Source organism: Copadichromis virginalis, linkage group LG6, assembly GCF_057382275.1.
Source record: "Copadichromis virginalis isolate Kocher_CV1m ecotype Utaka linkage group LG6, C_Virginalis_male_GT1.1, whole genome shotgun sequence".
Lineage (NCBI taxonomy): Eukaryota > Metazoa > Chordata > Actinopteri > Cichliformes > Cichlidae > Copadichromis > Copadichromis virginalis.
This window is the reverse complement of record NC_140623.1, coordinates 26,419,450-26,436,706: the sequence shown is the minus strand read 5'-3', so window position 1 is coordinate 26,436,706 and position 17,257 is coordinate 26,419,450. Positions and strand designations below refer to the sequence as shown.

Sequence of the window (17,257 nt, the reverse complement as noted above, 5' to 3'; positions counted from 1 at the left end):
ATACTAACTGAGGCCTGTAGAGTCTGAGGTGTAGTTCTTCGGTCATTCCACCTCAAATCAACACAGGCCTTTTGCTGATGAAGCTAAAATGTGACAGAAATCGTTGTAATTCTGGACATAAAATCTTTATGCAAATCACAGATGGTCAAGCAGAAAATGCTCTAAATGTTGTCTGATTGGTGATGGACTGACCCTCTTGAGGGTTTTAATGGTAACCTCTCTGTTTTTAAGATTAGGCTTAAACATAAATTAAGCATATAGTTATGGCTACATCAGAATGAAATGTATCTTAGTTTTACTGCAATACGCTTAAGCTGCTGGGGCCTTCCCATGATGCACTGTTTCTTCTTCACTCACCTTTTTACACTCACTATGTGTTTATACCTCTCTGCAATTAATTAGTGTAGATGCTGATCATCCACAGTATTGAGATCCAAATCTTTATTATTAGTTATTATTTATCTCTGAATCTCTTCCACAATGTATCTTTGTCCTGTCCTGCCGCACCTCTCTGAGCCTGGTTCTGCTGGATGTTTCTTCCTGTTAAAAGGGAGTTTTTCCTTCCAACTGTCGCCAAATCACTTGCTCAAAGGGGTTCATATGCTTGTTGGGATTTTCTCTGTATTATTGCAGGGTGTTTACCTTACAGTATAAAGCGCCTTGAGACAACTGTTGTTATAATTTGGTGCTATATAAATAAAATTGAATTGAATTAAATTCCTCTAGACATTTCTGCAAACTCAACCTTTCATGGGGGAGGAGGGGGTCTTAAGTGAATTCCTAGTTAATTTCTGGTGTTTTAACTCATGAATTCTTAGTTTTTAGAAAGTGTTTTTAGTTTAGTAACACTGTGATACTATGAGCCACAAAATACCATATGAGTGCAATCTCCAAATAGTGATCATACTCAAAAGTGTGGTTAATTTTACAGGTGATTTACAAAAGTTGTGCTGTTTTCTAAGGATAGGAGGCATCAGGTCATTTCAATATAAAGTGCAAAAAAATAAGACGTGCCCTTTTTTGTGTTGAATATCGGCGCAACTAGCAGCAAATTGCATGTCACGATCTATTAGTAAATCAGTTTGTGTATTTAATTCAAACATTTTCTTCCCTATATTTTGTGCCTTGAGAAAGGAATTCCCAGAAATACATATGCAGCAGGGACAGTTACAAATATTCGGCAATTTCCACCTCTTGCACACAATTTTGTTGCTGTGTTCTAGTTGTAAATACCGATAGTGCTTTTTTAAAATGTAAATGTGAAAAGCCAGTTTGTCTGGTTCGACTCATTAGTTAGTTTGTTTGAGTTTTGGATTTTTAGTTATTCTTCTTGTTATTCTTAGTTTGTCCAGCTCCCTCAGTTTTCCCGTCTTTCTCATTTTGTTTCTTTTCAAAAACACAAAGTGTTTTACTCAGGGGGTAAAAAACAGAGACCCAGAGTGTGATGCCAGCAAACAGTGATGAGGTTAAAGCAAAGGTAGGGTTAAAACAGAGTGAGAGAAAATATGCAGAAATGCCAAAATGTCAATATAAAATAATAAATACCAACAAAAAGAATAAACTCAATAAAAGAAATAACAGTAACAAACAATAAAAAGATAATTGAAAATGATAAAAGGACAATAAAAGACAACTGCACATAAAAGGACATTTTTGTGTCTATGTCAGAGTGTTTTATTAAGCCATTTAAAGAAAATTACTCTGTTCTGCAAGTCTCATCTCTTCAGCAAAGTTGTTCCAAAGCTGAACAGCCCCGATGACAAACGCACAGACGGCTTTAGATTTAAGCTTCAGCGTGATGATCTAAGGCTGCCAGGGGGTTTGCAATCCCAAATGACATTACAGGGTTGTGCTTTAAAACTGGCCAGTAAAATGCAGAAATCAATAAATCAATTCTAAACCGTACAGGAAGCCAGTGCAGAGAAGCCCAGACTGGGGTTATGTTTTGCTCTTTGCTAATGCTGGTAAGAAAGCAGCTGCTTTCTGAAGCAGCCGGGACTGAGATAGGCAGTCATTACCCCAGAGACACAGACACGCAGTAAAATACCAAAAATACTGAGGTACTGACATTCAAATCCTGGGTATTTTCAGGTAGTTTAATGAGGCACGCAGTGGCCTGAGCTTCCATCAGAAATGCAATTTATATAATATACACATAAACCTTTTCTGACCTTTATGAACTCGTGATAGATCGCCGATAGATTTAGTTTTCCTCCGAAACGCAAGCCTTTGTTAAATAAGAAAACAAAAGGGTAGGAGTAACGCAGAGAATAAATGTCAGTGATGAATATTAATAACGCCTTATGTTAACATACATGAGGCTTCAGTTATAGACAAACTGTCATATTCTAAACTGACATTGTCAGATAGCTCTGCTTGTCGGCTCTGGTCAAATAGAACCGCGTAATTAAGGGATTACTTGTCAGACAGTGCACATCTAGAAAAGCTTTTCATCATCTGTCTTGGGTTAAAGCAAGCTTAAGCGGTTATGGATTTTCCCATTTTCACATAAATAGCTTTATAAATGAACGTTTCTATCTGGATGTGAAGTTTGTTTGCCTGGCAGGCCCCTTATCTCCCCTCGGGCTCTGGTAGCTCACTAAAGACCAGACTCAGGTCGAGACTGAGGAACTTCTGGTGTTAGTGCTACAACGGTGGCTTTATCCTGCAGGAGGCGGGATGAAGACAGATACAGTAATTGCTTCCTTTGCTCTTTCACTTATTTCCTCATTTGTTGACAGTATAGATTCAGTCCGTATGAGCAGCCTAACCCGGACAGTTTACACAGTTCAGTGTTGAAAGTTGAGAATGTACAGTAGAGCAGGAGGGGGGATGTATTTTTGTGCAGTTTAGCACGGAGCTCCACTTAATTACTTCAGCCTTGAGCCAGAGTGAACATGTGTGCCAAATCTGATGAAACCTTTTCATAGAGGGGGAACTTGGATACATAGACTCACTTTAAGTATTCCTTCCTAACACCGGGTTGGACCTCCTTTCGAGTTCAGATCTGCCTTAATTCTTCCTTGCATAGATTCAACAAGCTGCTGGAATCCTCTGAGATTTGTACCCATATTGACACAATAGTATCACTATTGTGTGGATGCTGGATGCTGCACATCCACGATGTTTCACCACATCTCACTAGATGGGATCGGGTGACAGTGGTGGAAATTTGAGTATGTAACCTTTTTTTCCCCCCTATTTTATTTTAGTGTAAAGCACTTTGGATTTTTTAAAACTGGAAGTGTTTTTCAAATCTTCTGTTGTTCAATTTTGGTGAGCCCGTGTGAATGTAGCCTCAGTTTGCTGTTCTGGGCCAACACTAGTGGCAGCCGGTCTGGTCTTCTGCTGCTGAAGCTCATCTGCTTCAAGGGTCAACGTGTTGTGGATTCAGAGATGGCCTTTGTGCTTGCTGTGGTTGAAATGAGTGGTTATTTGAGTTACTGCAGTACGGCCAGTCTCCTCTGACCTCTGATGGGATTATCATCCACAGAACTGAACTGCATGCCTACATGCATTGAGTTCCTGCTATGTGATTGATTGATCGGGTATTTGTGTCAACCAGTAACCACCTTTTTTAAGGTATCCTTAATAAAGTGGTCAGTGAGTTTTTATAGATGTACATATGTCTGATTAGGTGAAAATCCAAAAAACATAATAAAACAATACAAAGCCAAGCCTATAAGCATCCCTAGGCCCATTCCTGTTTAGTGTGAGGAGCTCAGAACAAAGAGGAGAGACCTGTAGGCATCTTCTGTTCAAATACATTTGTAATGATCGGGCAGAGATATTGATCAGCCTTGCAATACATTCACTTAGCCAGCAGTTTATTTGCCAGCTTTACTTCCTGTGTTTGGCTGCAGCTGCTGTATTACTTATTTAAATTCATCATATTTGTTCATGATTGTGGCTGCTGATCAGGCCAGAGCGTATAACTGTCAGATCCGTCCCGCAGTGCTAGACAGCAGCTCCAGAGTGAAGTGGACAAACACAATCCAGCATCCTCCTTATTTGGTCAGAGAGGATGCTCTTTATGTTTATGTGAATGTGCAGATGCTTTAAGCACTGTTGTGTGATCACTTGATTGCAGTTAACCATATATAATATAATAACTGGGATAGGCTCTGCCCCTTTGTGACCTTGAACTGGATAAGAGGAAGAAAATGGCTATATAGAGGGATGCATGAATTTTGCCAGATCAAGCAATCAGTGATTACAGTTTTGGTGAAGAAATGAAATATTTTTGGATTCTGAACTGACGGTGATAGATCAGGACGGCATTTTTACTTTTTGACATTTAGCTGACAATTTCATTGACAAAATAATCACCAGAATTATAATAATAATGATCAGCTGCAGCCGTAAATACATGACAGACACACAGTTGAAATGCCATTCAACCCAAATGTCTCCTTTGAAGTGAATACATTTCTCACAGGCTCTGTGTTACATAACCTTTTGCAATGGCGTCTGGGTGATAACAGAGCTAATAGTGTAGGCCTCTGTTTTTATTGTAGTGCTGCTGAGATGAAAATCATTTGAGAGCTATATTATTGTCAGAGGGTGTGGGAATGAACTCGGAGAAGCATTTTCTCCTGGCAGTAAGTCTGAATAGATGTCAAAACCATTACATCTGACCCCTGACGGTTCGTCATATCCTCACAGTAAATGTTGAGTGGGTGCGGAGCAGCGCTGGTTCCCATTTTATGCCACTTCTGACTCAGTGGAGTTTTCTATTCCTGTCACAACATGTGGGCCTCTGCAGAGTGTGCAGTCTAACATCCATTGTGCAGTGGGTGTCCAGTGAAAGGGTATTATGCAGAAGTAGCTGCTTCTAGTTTAAAATCCCAAGGAATCGATGCGAGCTCATCTTTATCTTTTACTGGGGTGTATTTTGGGGAAAACTTTGAACTGTTAGTCTTTTCAATTATGTCTGTGAATAAAGGTTATTACAATCATTTGTCTGCTGTTTTCTTGGTTAATCTGTTTATTTTTTGGCCTTAAAAATATCTCAGTTTTATGGAGAAGGTCACGTTTTTCTAAAGCCCCGTTTAATGTCCTCCAGTGTTGGCGCACAGCTCATAAAGTCTTCTATTTGCTATCTTAGCAGACCAATAAAAGCCTCCGCCTCTTCCCCTCCAACTAAAACACTGATGTGATGAAATAGTTGCAACACCCATCTTCCCACATCAAATCACTTTGCTCTTCTTAGACCAGTCTCCTCAGCTCCCTGCAGTACTGTCGCGGCACAGGGCGTCCAATCTATTAACAAAGCCATTTAACTTTAGGATTTAGCCCCGTCCTCAAGCAGCGGCACAACAGCCAAGAAATATTCCACCATTATCACGCTCCCATGAATCTCCTCCTCGTGTCCTAACACCTCGCGACTCTCTTCGCCGAATCATGTAAATATGGAATAAGGAATAAAAATGCTGAGGGACTTCCAGTCGCCCTGTCTGCCTCCTCCTTGTTGACAAATTTTAAGTTGGGTACCTTAAAATTCCTGGAGTGCTGAGAAAATAACTTGAAATTTGACTCAGTGACTGAAGCAAGCTTCCATCTCTGTCAGACCATGAACACTGCAACTCAGAAAACAGTATTATTTAACCCCCCCCCCATAGTTACAAGTCCGCAAGAAACAAAACATTTCACAATAATATTTCATCAATTCGAATTTTAAAGTAAAAATCAACTACTTTGATAATTAGGTAATATTTTAAGTTTGTATTTAATTTCATAAAAAAATTACAAAATACTGAGCTTCCAAAATGTTCTGATGTCTTTGAGTTTCAGGAATTGTTAGAAATGACGTTAAAAATTACCTAACATACTAAAACTGATGGACCATATAATATAACCTTAAAACAATAACAGCCAGACTCACCCAAAGACTTGCAAACATATTCATTCTGGTGCTAACGTTATCAAATTTCCCATCAAGCCTTTCGCTCGACAGCCTCTCTCGCTCTCTCTCTGTGCAGGCTTTTTAATTGGCTCGTGCTTGATGACTTAATTGATCACCTTCGCGTTCAGGTGAGGCCCTCTGCGCGCACGCGGGCAAGAAGCGTCCATTCCGGCGATGTCTTGCAAACAGAAAAGAGGAAAAAGTATATTTTTATTTGTGGCAACTGTTTATTTTTACGTGTTTCAGCTGTGTTGTTCAGTAAGTTTAGGACAGTGGGAGGATGGTTTTACAGCTACAGAAGGGGAGAGGATTAAACAGGACAAAACTCCAGCTGGACAGCACACCGGGACAGGATATGGTGATCTGCGCGAATCTAACGAACAGAGACTTCACAAGCTTCAACTTCAGCCTGGATCTGGAGAGCCACACCCACATCTTAGTGCACAAGACCTTAAGAAGTCAGACGTCAAATTTGTGCCCGAGAGTTTGTCTTGGAATATTGGGAATGTTAGCGTGAAACCAAAGTCCTCGACTCCAGAGTCTGTACATGGACATCAAGCAGATTTTACAGGTTAACCTCAAACTCTCATATGTTATTCACAGGTGGTTTATGTGGTGAGTAAAGGCTGGCGTTTATTAAGCCTTTAGTTGCTTCAGTAGGAATTCCTTTGAGTCAGTTTGGGTCGGGTATAGTAAGGATACCCATATAGCTGCAGCACACCTGAAAACTAAACTGTGAGCGACTTGCATTCTGGGAAATGTAGGGCGCAGCCAGCATGAAGGATAAAACAGTCACTTCTGCTTCTGCTACACATTTCTATCATTAACAAACAATACCCAGCACATCTAATGACTGCTATGCCAAACTGGGTGGGTAATTTAAAGACAAGAACTACATCTTTGATGTGTATTTGGCTTTTTAATCCTCTAGGTTTTCAGGGGGAGGTTTTGGGCCTATCCTCTGAGTCCAGTACACATTTTTCTGAGTGGCAGGCTATGAGTCCTCTGGTGGAGTGTGATGATGATGTCATGGTCTTCACTGCCTCCGGTCAAGGATTTACACACCTGTCAGTGGACAGAGGTAAGTTTGTGGTGTTGGAAGACATGTCTTGTGTGTTTTGTTTTTTGTTTTGTTTTTTTTTTGTTTTGGGGTACTTCTTTTTATTTATTTTATTTTATTTTTTGTGCCATTATACCATTATATTCAGAGGGAGGGCTCACCACATGTGATTTCAATATATAAGAAATTAAACCCCCCCCCCCCCCCCCCCCCCCCCCCCCCAGTTCTTTACACTTTTTGTTTCTACAGTAGGAACCTCTCCGATCTCGGTGTTTCAGTTGCCTCCATACTGTGGTTACACTCTGAGGACATCGTGGAGTGACCTTGAGATGATGGTGCCATACGACGCCTGTTACATCACCCAGGAGGTACCAGCAGCAGCGTTTGACGCCCATCATCGTCTCTCGTGGTCTGTGTTAACTGCCCCTGACTTTGTCGTGCTGCTTTCTGTCAGAATAACAGTTACATGCTGCCCCTGCTGTGGTGGGGCACCCCGCTGAAGCTCTCCTGCCCAATTCGGATATCCACTCCTACACCCTTGTTCCCTCTTTCACCACCCTCAGTCTTCTGCTCCTCCTTTGGCATGGCAGTGCAGATACATGCACAGGAGAAGGATATACCTGCATTGGGAGTGAAAGGTTTTTTGTTTTGTGTGTGTATTTTATGTAAAGTTAGGAGATAGCTTAATGCTTCTGGTCTTGAAGAATAGTGGAAATTTATGCAATTTTTAAACACTGGTGGTTTTCATTGTCAATTGAGTAAAAAAACAAAAACAAAAGTATGTTCAATGTCTTGCAGTGAATGGAGCTTTGCATCCATTTGTATCTGAACAGTGTGCGTACTATATAGACTCCCAGTCTGAGGAGCATACTTTGTTCATCTACTCCAGTGCTCCTTGTTTCACCAGTAGAGTAAGTTTTCCTATTTTAACTGGATTACCAGACTGTTTGCTTGCAATAATATCTGCAACACTTCTTTTAATTTTTTCCCCCCCCACAGGATGGTCTCCAGCTTGAGCTTGTATTTGGTGATAATGAATACATTCTCTCCTGCCCAGTCACTTCTTGGTTCCCCTATGCACCCTCTACACCTTGGTCTCCACCTTTGTCTCCCGACAACCCTCAGTATCCCAACATCCCAGATCCCGTTGGACCTTCCCCTCCTCCACCTCCAACCCCAGAACACGGAAAATTTCCGGGCTATCCTGACTACAGCTATCCTGGTCTCCAGTTCCCCCAGCTGCCCCAGTTCCTCCAGCTCTACCCTCCTGGGCCACAAGCCAAAGAGCCACCTCAGCCCACCAGTGACAGTCCTCCCAGTTACCAGCCCAATTTTCCTGGGAAGTCACCTTATTCTTTTGGCTCCTTGAAATATCCACCTTCTCACTACCGTTCTCCAGTCATGGTGCTGGCCAGGCCTGATCCCAATCCTCGTCCACTTGAAAATGGACAGTCTCCACATCAAGTGCCTAATTTACCTCCTCAGTATCTATTTGATTACTCCCATATGTCATTCTACTACCCAACAGTGACACCAGCTACAACCACACCACCTCAAACCACCACTACTACTGTTCCTCCACTTACAAAACCAGCCAAACCTCCATCACATCCTCTTTACCCTCAGTACTATCTTCAGATGCCTTACTATCCTGAACCAGTAAACCAGCCACCTGTTCCTCTGCCTCCTGGTCCACAATATCCTCCTCCATCTCAGTCTAAACAGCCTATAGGTCCTCCAGCTTTTTCTTACAGCTCCTATTATGGTTATTGGCCAGTGTCCTACCAAAAACCTTCTGCTGCTCCACTTGACCCTATTAAAACCAGGGGTTACAACTTTCTCTCAAATCTGTTTTACCTACAACCAGCTGAATCTCCAACACCTGCCAATGAGGAACCTCAGAAACCAGTTCCACAAGAGATCTGTCTGCCTTACAGTCACACAATATGTAGCTCTTATCCTTACCATGTTTATCATACTCTCTACCCACCACACTACATTCCACCCCACCCCCCTCTGCCTCGGTATCCAGAGATTCAACCACCTGTGACGACACCAAAGCCTTCCTCCACCACCACTACTACTCCCCCCACCACAAGCTCTACAACCCCAGCTGGGCCCTCTCCATGGACTCCTAATCTCCAGTGTATGACTGGGAGGATGGTTGCTTTCTTGCCTTTTACTCACCCAGACTCTATACAGGTCAAAGGTTGGTGTTTGTCCAAACATAAGAGCTCTTTGTGTTGGCAAGTAGTTAGATAAACAGACTAGCTGTGACACTTTATATTATTTTACTGCCAGCTGCCTCGGTTAAAGAAGAAATCCTTAGTCAGGTATATTTGTGATTTGAGGTGCTGCTGAAGAAATCACAGCAAAATATACTTAATATTTGACATGTATGTTTATTTTATTTTTTAAACCATAACTCTAACTCATAACTAATAAGTATTTAACTAGGTGTCATGTTTGCTGCATTAGACATACAAATTGTGCAATTACTTAAGGGGAAAAAAAACCCAGTGATGTATCCCATGGTGGTGGTCAGAGGGCCCGGTGGCGCCAGTGTCCGGCAGCCTCGCCTCTGTCAGTGCGCCCCAGGGCAGCTGTGGCTACAATGTAGCTTGCCATCGTGTGTGTGTGTGTGTGTGTGTGTGACTAAATGTAGTGTAAAGCGCTATACAAATACAGGTCATTTACCATGTAGAAGTCTCAAACTTAGTAAAACTTATGTACCAAAGATGAAACCTACAATGGCTTTAAAGAATTTATTAATTTTTTCCCTCAAAGATTTAGTTTTTTCTAGTGGAAGGTTCGACACAATTTGTCTTCATCACTTTTTGTGGAGGCAGGGGCGCACTGACTCAAGTATAATTTCCTGTGGAAATTAATTTCTAACCAGGCTCTGACCTGTTTAAATGTTTTAACATTTAAACCTTTCAAACACGGTGAAACATTGTTTGTTTAGCTTCCGTATGTTTTTATTGTTGCATTCATAATTAATCAGTTATAGTAAGGTAAGAATTTAGAATCTGACTTTCAGAAAGAACAAGCTGGTTTGTTTATTTTTGTCACCAGAGACATTGGAGAAAACCATGGTCTTAAAATAAGCGTGCATTTACGTCTGAAATAACGTAGCTTTTCCCAGATGAGCTTAGAAACACTGTCAGTATGTTTGAATCAGGTTTTACTTTCAAGATGAAAAATGTATGTAATCTGCAGTTATCTAACTAATATTGGTTCCTACTCCAGACCAAACAAACATCTGGACTTTCGTCTCCAGTGTGGCTCCATTCTGTGGGTACATGCTACAGATGACTGAGGGCTTTGGGGTAATTCTCCACTCTCCTCTGCCTGCCTGCCACAGCTACTTACAGGTGGGATCAGTGCGTTTAGTCTGTCATTTTTGTGTTTGTTGTGGGGTTTTTTTTGCATTGTTGCTTTGTGTGTTTTGTAATGGGAGCATAGCACACTGATTCCCAAAATGCCAACTGTGTGCATTATTGAAAATGTCTAACTTGGAAAATAAGGCAGCCGTTGTATGTCTTTTAATCGCGTAATGTTGCTGATGATGCAATGTCCAACTTCAGGCGTGTAGTCATTGAATTGGAATGAGACGTCAACATCGGTCAGACACAACTTTAGAACCACCTCCTGAAATTTTGTGTAGGTTCAATTTATCCATCAAAGCAGTTCTGACTTGTTATGGCATTGACACCTGACCTCTATCTGCTCAGATTGTAATGGTGTTTAGGTGGGTGTTGTCATACTAATGAGCCAAAAGGATGCCAGGTTCCAGCAGGTTAAAGAGAACACAGCATTGTAATGACATGATCAACGATCGATGTTTCCTTCACCTGTCAGTGGTTTTGTTCTTGTGGACGATTGTTTTGGATATGCAGGATAAAATGGCACATGCATTAAAAACAAGGCAGCTCAAAGGGAATCCTTGAGTACTGTGATACTGAGTGGTATCACAATGACAGACTGACAGGAAAATTATTCAAGTGTTGGTTAAACTGTTAATTTCTGAGTCTGTTGCCTGGTTGCTTTCCATTTTTCTTTTGTCTGTTAAATTTTCATTACTCTATGAATAAATGGATGGGGGGAACAAATGCACAGATGAACTGCAGTCCTCTACAGCAACATGGCAAGATATAAAGCTATTTTGAATTGCTGATGATGGCAGTTTGCACCATTTGTGTTGTCACTACAGCAAGTCCTGCTTGCATATAGAACACAGCCGGGCAGTTCTTCCTAGTCAGCAGCGCATATTTATGATTAATCCCATATGGACTATGCAGCACTGGTTCTGCATGCATCTGTGTTGGGTGGAGTTTTTTTTTTTTTTTTTAAATTAAATATGTTCTCTGCAACCCAACTGCTGAACTGTTTTGTGACCTCCACTGGCAGACTTTATTTTTGAATACAGGCGCTTGAAACCATGCGTGGTTGCTCTTATTGATTTTGATTTCTCTTGCTGTAGACTCCCACGACCATTTCCTTACCTCTACGGTTTTGGGACTTCTCCATGGCGCAGTACAGGACTGTGGACCTGGAGTGCCCATTTCAAAGCCCCTCTGACAATCTTGCTACAGATGCCCCACTACCCACACCAACCCCACCAAGCACCACCAAGGATGGGATCGGCCCGTCTGCTGTTCCAAAGCCTAAAATCTTCTGCTCTTCTCATGAGATGACTGTGGAGCTCCCCTTTGGTCCCATTTCAGAAATAGTTGTTAAAGGTGTGTGCGTCTGTGTGGTGGTGTATGCGTTCCAGGTGCATATGTTTGCCATCATCTCTGCATGAGTTGACTACTACATGGTTCAGGGGCTTTGGTTTACTGTGAGTGGGAGTGGCAGACTTGGTCTTTATTTTGACTGGGGAGTGCTTAAACGGAGCCCCTTACGCCTGCTGAGATCTATAATTGTGCCGCTTTAAAGTGCACACAAAAATAACTTGTTGTGCGTTTCCAAATGTATTTTTCAGACATCAAGGGGAACCAGATGAACCTCAAGGATGCCCCAAAGCAATGTGGGTACTCTGCAAGCAAAGGCAAAGATGGCAAAATCCATTTGAATCTACAGTTGCACTCACGCTGCCACATGAGTGTGCAGGCAAGTATTGACTTGGATTTCACACTGAGCATATGACCTTTTTGTATAATTGACTATTTTATGTGCCTATTAACTCTGGTATAAACATTTTTCTCTAAAAGGGTACACTATACATCATCACTGTCATCTACATGACACTAAATGGCAAAAAGGAGTCTCAGTTTTCCTGTCCGGTTACCATCTCGGGGCCCAGGCAAGGTAGATAGACTTAATATTTACTCCTCTGAAAGGCTGTTCAATTTGCCAAAGGTTGTTTTCTCCTGGCCATTCAGAGTTATTTTAACTGTGTGGCTGACATTTGTCGTGCTGTCCCTCAGAGTGCAACCTTCCTCACGAACAGCGTCTCCCCTGTGGATCCAGCTCTCTATCCCAGACACAGTGCCTCTCCATGGGCTGCTGCTTCAACAAGCACCCCCCTGCCTGCTACTACCCCATGGATGGTGAGCTGCAGTCTGCGTCCCCACTGGCTTTTTCACACCACTTAGCTGAGTACATTTGAGATGTTTTGGGTGCAGAAATGTAAGCGCTACAGCTGCTGGATGTGTGAAGAGGGATATTCAGGGCCAGCGCAGCATGATTCAAGCTGGCAGTGACACAAAATGTGAAAAGGGTATAAGATACCTTGGGTCTCATTATCAATTGCCTCCTGAGATTTCTGACCTTTGGTTCATCTGACCTTTACATAACTGTGCATGTGTATCTGTGTTTGTCTTTCTGCATCCCCCTCCAGAGTGCACTATTGACCGCCACTTTGTCTTCTCTGTGCCTGCCTCCATCACGGAGCCCCCTCTTTCCCCTGCCCTGCTTGTCGCTGCCGGCAACTTCACCTGCAGACCTCAGAAAGTGACTTCTGACTACGCCTTGTTTAAGATCCCGATGGATGGCTGTGGGACACGCAGAGTGGTGAGATTTGACCAGTGCACAAATTTACTTCTAATATTTAGTGTTTCCTATAGTTACTAGAGTGCTGATTTAATGAGTCTATAGCTAATTGGGGAAAATAATGAAAAGTCCAGTTGTATTCCATGATTCCTTTGGTTTGCATTAAGAAATTTCTTTTCCCCGTCCTAACAGATGTTGGGGGAAACTGTTGTCTATATGGTAGAAGTCATCAACATGGTTCAGGCAATCAGCCTCAACTATGGCACTATCACAAGAGATTCTCCTGTCAGGTCAGACCCATATTTACCTTTAATATGCCCACAGTGTTCACAGAAAGCTTCGGTCATGTCACTGAAGGATGGAGTGAATAACTCCATGATGGACAGTTTGGTGGATGAATAACATGCAACAAAGATGAAGAAATGACAAATGATTAAACTGTCTAGATATTATTTATCACATCTTCTGTCTTAATTCTCAGGCTGCTGGTGGAGTGCAGGTACATGCCAGGAACAGTTCTGACTGTGAGCTACATAGTTAAAACTCCCACCCTCGGTCCTGAAATTCAGTCCTATGGGGCATTTGGAGTTCAGCTAAGGATTGCTGAAGGTAAATTGTACTAATTTCAAGACAAAATGCTTTTTAATATCAAATAACCATTCAACACTGGTTGGGATGGATTGGAAAAATAATTGAATAACAAACGATTGTTGGGAAATTAAATATTTAGGCAGTGTATGAATATCTTAAACTGCATCCAGTTCAGCTTTGAGATCTTGTGCTTGCTTATGAAAGAGTGAAATGCTATTCCTATATACCTACACGGCAGATGACCAGTACAAAAGGTACTACCCACAGTATCACCAGCCCTTGAAGATGATGCTGGGGAAGCCTCTCAATCTGGAAGTGCGGCTCCTCAACTCTCCAGATCCCACTTTAGTTCTGCTGGTACACTTCTGCGTGGCCTACCCCCGCTCTGGAAAAGCTGTGTGGGTGCTGCTGTACAATGGGTAGGTTTAAAAATGTGAAAAGAACATAGGAGGGGAAAAAACTGAGCTCGTAGGAGGAGGAGAGGTCCGTAGGAGTATCAAAACTTTCTTCTCACAAATATTTGATTTTTACATGGAAAGTAAAACGTGTTATCACATTGGCTCTCATCTATTCCACAGATGTCCCAACCCTTTGGACCCAGCACCGCCACAGGCTGTTCCATCGCATCCTCAGCCACTTTCTCCTGATGCTCAGACCCGCCGCTTCACCATCACAACATTCCAGTTCCTTCCTGATGGTGAGTTTAAGGATCTGGATGAAGAGGTAAGCAGGAACACAGCCACTTGAGTTCTGCATATAATGGTTTTGGGCTACTCTATAGGCATGTAAATACTTCTGTAGACATAGGATTGTTTGTTAAATTGGGATATGACTTTTTTTTTTTGATGCCATGGCTTTGCAAAAATACACCTTTCTGTTAGCTCAAAGCTTACAGAGACACAGACCTGCATGTTAAAATCAAACTTGAAATGATAAACATGATTTCATAATGTCCTGTGACATAACAGTTGACATGTATACATGTACAACATTTGTTCTGGATACACTTATTGGGTATAAACTGTTTTAACACATGTTAAAAATTACAAGTGTGACTCCTTGCAAGGAAACTGTAAAGACATGAGGGGTGACTCGGGACTCTTGCACAGTACAGTATCCAGGCTTCCTGTCTTAATTTGGTTAAAATGTGAACAAATGTGTGCTTGTTAGACTCTCTATTAGTGCCAGTTCAGATGAGTTATCTTTTCATCTAGTGGAAACGTGTTGTCTGAAGACGATTTGTGGCTATATCTCTAAATCTCTTAGGCAGCATTCCTAATGAGATGTGGAGGAGCCATTTTGTAAGCTGCAAATTCTGGCCCCATCTCAATTGCCAGCAGCTGTTTGTAATATTACGCTGCACACTCTGGAGACTGGACACAACATTAAATCCTGCTCTACTTTTCTTCCCTCTCAGATCTACTTCATGTGTTCGACTGAAATCTGCTCGCCACGTGATGGTCCTTGTGTTGAAGGATGCTTTGGCCAGTGACGGTGAGGATAATTAGCGCTCTGTCCTCAAATCACCCAGCACACTCTTGTGAACTCGGGTGGATCGCAACAAAACTGCCATGAATGAACTCCTTCACAAGCCGCCTACTCTCCGAGAACAGCCAGAGAGCCAGTAGTAGCTACAGTTCCATATGACAGCAGGACAATGTTTTAGTAATGAGGACAGTTTTGAATTATTAATTCAGACGGAGCCATTTCCTGTTTTTTCAGTTACACCACAGTAAATGCATGAAATTAGCCAAGATGATTGTCTGACTAGTAAAACAGCTGTGTTTACGTCTTGTTTATATACTTCAAAGTTAATTTCTTAACCATTTCTTTGCCCCCTTTTTTTTTTTTTTTTTTTTTTTTTCTTTCTTTCTCCCCTTTTCTTTTTCAGGCCTCAGCCATCACTCGTAACTACCAATAAAAGCTCTCAAGTAGCATGTGTGGGTTTTTTTTATTTTATTTTTATTTTATTTATTTATTTTTTTATTTTAAACTGACAGCCATTAGCTTTTACAGTAGGAAGTGGCAGTACATCAAAAAAAGTGGGAGGCAACTTTGTGTGGACATGCTGTCATTGTGGAGTAGACTGAGCCCACATGGGCTCAGTCTGTGCATGTTTAGAGCAGGATGACTGGAGGCTATGCACGAAGAATGAGGTAGAAACCTCAGCATGGACAGAAATGACATGCTTGACCTCATTACACAGCATCCAATTTTATTTATAAAGCACTTTAAAATACCCAGCACAGGAACAAAGTGCTGTACAGAAAAGAAGTTAAAACAATAGAATAACAGAAAAAACCAAAATAAATAAAACACAAAATTAAAACAGCCCTATATTAAAACAAAAACAAGATAAAACGGCATCGAATCAACTAAAATAAAAACCAACATCTCACGGTGTCAAAGGCCAGGGTAAAGAGGTGGGTTTTCAAGAGTGACTTAAAAACGGATAAAGAACTGGCCTGTCTAATCTCTAAAGGAAGCTCGTTCCACAGTTTGAATGTGAATGTTATTCATGATTATTATGCAGCTTCAAGTAGTAATGCAACTGTGACTGAACACATTCTACAAAAAAGCCACCATGTATGCCAGGGGAAACCTTCTGATGGCACTTCCCAACTCAATTTGAGTACTTAGTACAACACCCCCCCCCCCCCCCTTCCTCCCCCCCTCCTTGAAAGAGGTGTCACAAATGAGACCCAATGGCAAGAATTGGACTGGCAAAGCCTCCAATCTGGCCCACTGGACAACTTTGGAGAATGTAGTGGTGGACTTCTATTTTGGACAAAGCATTACAGGTTGTTTTTTTTTGTATGTAGACCTTCCCTACACCCTGATAATTTCTTGATTTTTGGTACATTTCTAAGCTAAAAATTGTATGTAAATCTGTCAGCAGAACTCTTCTTCTACTACAGCTGCACTTCTTTATCATGTAGGAAAAACTGAGACATCCTGTTAATTTAAATTATTTTCCTTATACTGTCTTGGAGATTGTATATTTTAGTTTCTGTACACTCAAAGAAAGGGGTGTTTCACTGGTCTGACCCACATAAGATTAGCCTGCAATGTAAATGAGTTTGACATCCCTGGTCTTAACACTTTGTCTAGCATTCACACATGTGCCAATGGATGCATTAGGGCCAGCTTGGTTCAGTAACCTGCTCAGATATACACTGACATGCAGACTAGAGGAGCTGTGGATCAATCCATCATTACCACCTCAGCCACAGATGCTCCAATGTCGCCCCACTAATAAGGGCTGAGCTTCGAGTTTATTTAATAAGGCACAAATCACCTAAAAGGCCCTTTTAGGTGCAACTCACAGTAAACCCCTGGCTCTTGGTGTCCTTGGGCAGTTGTCTACTTTACTATTAAGCTTGAATTTTATTATTTGTGCATAGAAACTAACTCTGAGAATCCACATGTGAAAATGATAAATGTAAGGCTGCAGCTGTCTGTGTGGCATAAAGGCTATAAAGCATGAGATCAAAAACAACCGTTGCATATTCTTAATGATTAAAATGCTAAACCTGTGCATTGCGGTAATGTGCAAGGGAGACTTTATTGTGCAGAAGTCACTCAACTGTGATTATAAGTGTATATCTCGAAATATCCAGTTATCAGAGTTGGGGAGGGAAAACGAGAATGTTTGCAAGGTAGAGTGGGAGGAGTCATGGCTCCTGCAAAAGGTTTTTTTCCAA

At 41.6% G+C, this 17,257-nt stretch overlaps 1 protein-coding gene across 1 annotated transcript; it reads left to right on the top strand.

Annotated features, from left to right (window-relative positions):
- The first annotated feature begins 6,009 nt into the window (after window positions 1–6,009).
- Window positions 6,010–15,386, top strand: LOC146707914 (uncharacterized). Its single transcript, XM_085459516.1, has 17 exons — window positions 6,010–6,476; window positions 6,837–6,986; window positions 7,215–7,333; window positions 7,420–7,603; window positions 7,764–7,876; window positions 7,965–9,174; window positions 10,215–10,339; window positions 11,449–11,707; window positions 11,953–12,080; window positions 12,182–12,278; window positions 12,398–12,520; window positions 12,811–12,983; window positions 13,155–13,252; window positions 13,444–13,571; window positions 13,792–13,972; window positions 14,132–14,276; window positions 14,971–15,386. The coding sequence occupies exons 1-17, from the start codon at window positions 6,080–6,082 to the stop codon at window positions 15,043–15,045; spliced, it is 3,705 nt and encodes a 1,234-aa protein (XP_085315642.1). The 5' UTR covers window positions 6,010–6,079; the 3' UTR covers window positions 15,046–15,386.
- The last annotated feature ends 1,871 nt before the right edge of the window (window positions 15,387–17,257 follow it).

Coding starts and splice junctions, on each gene's coding strand:
- LOC146707914 (XM_085459516.1), top strand. CDS start 6,080: ATGTCTTGCAAACAGAAAAGAGGAAAAAGTATATTTTTATTTGTGGCA. Junction 12,279..12,397: donor CATCTCGGGGCCCAGGCAAG/GTAGATAGACTT, acceptor GCTGTCCCTCAG/AGTGCAACCTTCCTCACGAA. Junction 12,984..13,154: donor GCTGTGGGACACGCAGAGTG/GTGAGATTTGAC, acceptor CCGTCCTAACAG/ATGTTGGGGGAAACTGTTGT.